This window comes from Amphibalanus amphitrite, unplaced genomic scaffold (assembly GCF_019059575.1).
Source record: "Amphibalanus amphitrite isolate SeventyFive unplaced genomic scaffold, NRLGWU_Aamphi_draft 000187F_arrow, whole genome shotgun sequence".
Lineage (NCBI taxonomy): Eukaryota > Metazoa > Arthropoda > Thecostraca > Balanomorpha > Balanidae > Amphibalanus > Amphibalanus amphitrite.
Genome location: NW_024881682.1, coordinates 464,283 through 470,171, shown reverse-complemented (window position 1 = coordinate 470,171; position 5,889 = coordinate 464,283). Strand labels below are relative to the sequence as shown.

Below are 5,889 nucleotides of genomic sequence, written 5' to 3'. Positions count from 1 at the left end.
AAAGACTTCAAAAATTGGCAACAACCCCTGTTAAATTGCGAGATCGAGAACAGCAGGTGAACGTGTAAAAATGTGGAAGTCGAAAATGTGACATCATCGCCGCTTATCTCAGACGCATCTGATCTTAAACGCTGTCATCCTCTCAATCATTAGGTTGTTGCCCGCGCCACTATCACCAATTGCGTTCGCCTCAGTTGGCTGTCAGCGGCCGAAACCACTCGCGTCGGCTCGTTTGTAGGGTAGGACAGCCCCCAAAAAGCGCAAAACCGATGGAGTGATAACGACGAGGTATGGTCGGGATTAAGGATATGCAGGTTTGACGCGATAGGCGTTATCACAAGTGTATTCGCGGCCATTGGGGCGACGTAAGAAAAGAAGAAACCAACTGGCCCCAAGAACTTTAAATTATCAGTTAGCATGCACGTTTTCCTTGATGTGTAGAGAATTTACCATTATTTGTTACAGAAAATTGCATTTAAAATCTTCCATTTATGCTTTTTTCATCGTTTGCACAATATGTTCTTTTACTAAGCTAGAAACACTAATTAGAAATAGTTCCCGCATTATCAAGAACAATAGGGAAGGCTTGAAGTGAATACAATAATTTAAACGGTTTTGTAATCTATGTGAAGGCACTTCTAAAATTGCCTGTAGAAATATTGAAGGCAAAAGTTCAACTTTTTCACAAGACGGATGTCTATAAACCTATTTAACTTGTGACAACTCAGCCGGTATTTCGTCGCCTACAGCCCAGCTTTCCCTAGTGACCGATAGAGGCGCTGCTATCGATGTCCGCCCGTGCCGCCTAACGGAATCTCGAAGTCGCATCTATTAAAAAGGTGAGGGTGGGTGGGAAACTTCTCGCCCACTCTCCGCTCCACTCCGCTATGAGTTGATTTAATGAGAAAGGAGAGAAGAAGCAATTCACATCACACACAAAGCACAGCTGAAACATGTCCAATTTATTTTTGCGGCAAACTATCGGTACGATTGGCACAGTCATTTGCCTCTGCGTAACCCAGTCAAAGGGACATGCTCGTTCCTCAAAAATGCGTGCCACATTCCATCTTCACCAGCGCACTGCAGTCCAGCGTTACTGGAACTCAATGATTATCGTTTCGCCGTTAGGGCAGCTATTTTGGTTACGTTGCGACATGCAGACAACGCCATAAATAATTACATAAACATGGAACATAGCTTAAGTGGTAAACACCCACAACAGCCCTTACGGAACGCATGATGACAACGATTCAGAAACAACGGCTTGCGTCTCAAATGATAAGAAAACATTAAACAATATATCATTTTACGACAGCCTACATAGTTCGCTACTAGCAACATCCTTATCATAACAGTATTGTGTAAATCAGTACCTAACTTTTAAGTTGGAGCACATGCATTTGCACGAAAGCCAGAACCACGCATAAAAGGCGTCCACAGAGCCTTGTACGCCTTTTCCACAAATACGCAATGACATTGCACACCATTCCTCACCCCATTTTGTTTTGTTTTCAGTCATGAGTGGAATGCCAGCTTGTGGAAATTAATGTAAACTGTCACTTCAGACGTATCATTCGTAGAAATAATGTTAGGAAGAAAATGGATCTATCCCAGTAATAATTACGGCGATGCGCAAAAAAAAATTATTGTATGGACCAGACACTTTTCTTTTGAGACTCACATAACCACATCTACCTAAAAAAAATATACGAACGGCAGCTACAAGCTACGCTAAATCTCACTGAATCTCATTCTTTGAATGCAGACTTCAAACATACTATATAATGCCCAGACGAAACCACGTACAGACCTGTAATGTGCGCGCATTTAATTTGCCGCACAAAGTTTCAGACAGTATATGGTATATATCTGATGATCACACTCATCAGACAGCACAGGAAGACAGACGAACAAGCGGAGATAGAACACGTCTCGGGTTTACGCTTCATCAAACGAGACTATTTTACTAGTTTCAACCGGATTACCATCATTACGGTGGCTTGGCAGTAGGATGATGAAGAAAAATAAATAAATTTTGAGCACATTCGAACCCTTGACTTTAATGTCAAATGGATCTTTTAAAAACTCATTTTAAGGAATCAAAATCGTTTAAGATAATTGTGGGGCTCCATAAAGGAAAACTATTGACTCTTTTGAGCTACGATTTTAAGTTCATTAGAAAAGTCAAACATCTCTAAAAAAATGAAAATTGGGATAATTGTTCGAAAAAACTATCTCTTTACGTAAATATTAAATAAGTAGTCATTTCACAAGAGCCAAGAGCTCGCCACACGCCGCCTCAACACGTCCACAGCGCACGGCTAGAAAGTTTTTAAGGGAACAGCAGCGGCACAACATGTCGCATGAGATCACAGGTTTCTGGCGATCACACACTGGGGAGAGTATTGCCACTTGCCCGGCACACAATATTCTAGACGCGCTCGAAACAGGTTCCCGGCTCTCATTCAACGACGGAAGAGTCAGGTCGACGGCGACAGCCCCGCGCATGTGGGGTCGCACGGCGACCGTGCACACGCACACTCCTCGCTCTCGCGCCTCCTTCACTCGGCGCACACGGCCTTCAGCTCTGTGAAGACGTCGGTGAAGAACCTCGGGTCGGAGTTGATGCGCAGCATGTCGCCGCTCAGCCGGTTGATCACGTCCACGCACCGGTCCCAGAATCGGTCCCTGTTGGACTCCACCAGGAACGGCTTCAGCGGGTACGAGATCTGTCCGACAGAGACGGTTTGCCGTCAAAATACATGGACATAAAATATTCCACTGGGGCTGATTAGCTCAAATTGTAGTGTTGGTAACATTATTTGGTGACGTTTACTAGGCCCGAAGCCACTGAAGTCATCGTCCATTGCGGGCAGCGCCCGATAGTGTGCTATGCGGCACAGCATAACACCAGGCGCTCGATCCTGGTGACATCTAGTGGTAAGGTCTCGCACTACTTGTCTAGCATTAGCTAACTACAATGCTTGGCTTGCATATATTGCTTTGATTAATGAGGAATGGAATTGCCTTACTGCGTTTTGCAATGGTGTTGGAGTATCTTAAAAGCCTTGAGAAGCAATCGTATGTACACTCAGTACAGTCTTCCCACGCATTGCAATTAAGCTCGGAATCATTTTTACCTGTCGACACTCAACAGGGTCGCAGACATCATTAATTGGAAAAAACAACAATATCGGTTACCTATCATCAAGAGTATAAATCAAGTTCCTGTTCAGACGGCAGAAGTTTCGCCTCATCGGGCAGACGCATGACGCCTTTCACACTCGACGGTTGCGAGAGAGGATACCAGCGCAATATAGTGACTGATGAGGTTTCGGGATGCGGTCGTTGCCATCGCAGAAGCATTGAAGTGTGGTAGCTTCAGACTTACCATATTCTTTTCTTAGCACAGAGATCGAGTGTTGCTATGTCAATAAGATCGACATGTGACCTCTAGAGGTGTCATGTCACATTATTACCTGGTGTTGTTTCTCACCTCGTTCCCCATGTAGGAGTAGGAGAGGTAGAGGCTCGTCAGCACCACGGCCTGCAGCTCGTGCTCTGACGTCACGTCCGCGGTGACCACCTCGCGGACCAGAAGGTAGACGAATACCACGTTGGCCGGATTGACGAACGAAATGTCCTGCCAAACAAACACAGTGTTAGCTATGAGGTAATGGGGATCGGGCCATGAAAGGGTGGCGCTTTAAGAATCTTAGTATTCATGTCCGTTACGCCACTTGTCACCAACTGCATTAGAAAATGATGTTTTTAGGTTTAGAGTGTCATTTGGAGCTGCATAAAGATATCACAGCAAGGTGCGCTGTGACGTTGACGGAGAGCTCGCAGGTTGATTAGGGTTGAAAACAAGGACCCATACAGAGTGGTCTGTGGGACAATGTCAGTAATGGGTCGATATGGGCAGCTAAAAACGACGCACTTTGCACCGTGCGATACACGCGCACACGTCACTAACACGCGTCACGTCACTATCGACCTGTTTACCTGCTATTGATGTGTGCCTCCGCCTGTGCCAGCTCTGGCGCAGCAGGCTGCCATGCGCATTATCGACCTATATAAGCATTTGTGGTACCAATTGCTAGCCTATGCACGCATCTGCTGTTCTCCGTCATCCTGTCATCCCTCTTACAGTAAAGAAGGAATCGGAGAGCGCAATTATGATATAATTTGCTTCACATGTGCCGAGGTGTCCCTGTTAGCCCTGCAACAAATACTGCAGCAGTCCATGTAAATACTCGGCTTGTATGTGCCTCTATACCTGCCAGCTCAAGCAGAGTATGGTTCACGTAATATCGCCTTAGCCTGTGCCTGTCACGTAGCTGCCGTATCTGCCTACCTGCCAGCCCTGGAGCAGCAGCGAGCGGTCGACGGTGCGCAGCCACATGATGGCATCCCCGGCCTGGAAGTCGCTCAGCTGGGTGCAGCGCCGCTGCAGGAACATGCCCAGGCAGCGGAGCAGCTCGGAGGTGGACGCCTGGATGACGGTGCGCCGGCCTGGACTGACGGCCGCCGCCGCCTGCGTCAGCACGGCGCGGGGCAGCCGCTCGGGCCGGGTCGCAGCGGCCGTGCCGCCCAGGCGGACCACGTCCAGGCCACCCACCGGCGGAGGGGGCCGCACCGCATAACACGCGGCCGACGACGACTTCTGGATGTTACGGTTGTTGTCGACTAGTGGGTGGATGGCATCCAGCGGCTGTCGGAGCGTCAGCATGCTCTTGGTACGGTTCTGGCTAACATCGAGCTTCTTCTTGTTGGAGGAGGAGAAGCGCTTCCAGCTGAGGGCCTGGATGAAGTTGGAGTGTTTCTTCAGACCCTTGTCGGCTGGCGGCGGCTCCAGGAGCACGCCTGAGTTCTCGTTTGGCACCAGCCTGCTGCGTCGCGGCAGGTGGTACATGGTGTCGTAGGTAGGCGGGCACGGCGGCGGCGGCCGCCGCTCGTGGGGGCTGAACGACAGCACGGTGCCCATGCCGGCGGCGCTGCCGGTCGAGACGTTGTCGGAGGAGGGGCGCCTCGCGCCGCCCGATCCTCTCACGCACGCACACGCCAGCTCACACCTCTGGGCCGCATCGAGGGCACAGCGCGAAAATGGCCGCCCCGAGCTCGCTCCCCGCCTTCGCCGGTCATCGATTACCGCAGCCGCGCCGACGCGACGGCTGGTTGCCATGACAACGTGGCCCGACCGCCCCAGGCGCGACGGCATCGATTTTGCAACCAGCCTGAAGTCGGGGGTCGGGTCGGGGGAGAGACCAGCGATCGACTCGAGATGGTCATCCGCCTCTGACGGAGGGCCCACGGGAGGGAGAGGGGCGGTGCTGCGCAGAAACCGGCTGTCTCCGGGTCTGCTGTCGGTCTAAAGGTCATTGTATCACAGGCGGAGAGCAGTAATTGCATGGAGCTTGTTAAAGTGAAGCTTTTCCTGTGGTAAAAGCTGCTTTCCATCCCAGCACAAGCATTTACTTTCTAAACATAAATCACTTTTCAGCCAGAGATCAATAGTTCCAGCTACAAAAAAAAATGTTATTTAAGTAGCTATTCTGTGCGATACTCGTATTGCTTGTGTGACTACGAAAACTGAAAGGCCCGGATCTGGAATTATATTGCTCAATATTGGGTTTCAATTTAGACGCGCTCTGGGGGCGAGAGATTCCGTCTCGTCTTTCTTTGCCTTTGAGGTAACTCATCACTGCGCTCATCGTCTCTATTTCGGTCATAATGCACATTGCACAATTCCATCGTAACCGTTGTAAAGGGATATTTTGACCCCAACATTACGGATCAGTTATAATGGAGAAATGAAATACGATACAGCATCCGGGCATCGAATCCCAGTCCCTGCCAAGCGCAACGCGTTATTTGTACGACTGCACA

General features: G+C 49.3%; 1 protein-coding gene across 1 annotated transcript; it reads right to left on the bottom strand.

The window, feature by feature from the left end:
- Window positions 1-947: 947 nt before the first annotated feature.
- LOC122384380 (cyclin-dependent kinase 5 activator 1-like) lies at window positions 948-5,137 on the bottom strand. Its single transcript, XM_043371740.1, has 3 exons — window positions 4,358-5,137; window positions 3,497-3,643; window positions 948-2,729 (listed from the first exon to the last, which is right to left on the bottom strand). Exons 1-3 carry the CDS (start codon window positions 4,985-4,987, stop codon window positions 2,562-2,564), a joined length of 945 nt encoding a protein of 314 aa, XP_043227675.1. The 5' UTR covers window positions 4,988-5,137; the 3' UTR covers window positions 948-2,561.
- Between the last annotated feature and the right edge of the window lie 752 nt (window positions 5,138-5,889).

What these genes read in the sequence shown, in the direction of transcription:
- LOC122384380 (XM_043371740.1), bottom strand. Translation starts at nt 4,987, where the DNA reads ATGGGCACCGTGCTGTCGTTCAGCCCCCACGAGCGGCGGCCGCCGCCG. An exon ending in TGCTGCTCCAGGGCTGGCAG is followed by an intron (nt 3,644 to 4,357) that starts GTAGGCAGATAC and finishes TTTGTTTGGCAG; the next exon opens with GACATTTCGTTCGTCAATCC. An exon ending in ACTCCTACATGGGGAACGAG is followed by an intron (nt 2,730 to 3,496) that starts GTGAGAAACAAC and finishes TCTGTCGGACAG; the next exon opens with ATCTCGTACCCGCTGAAGCC.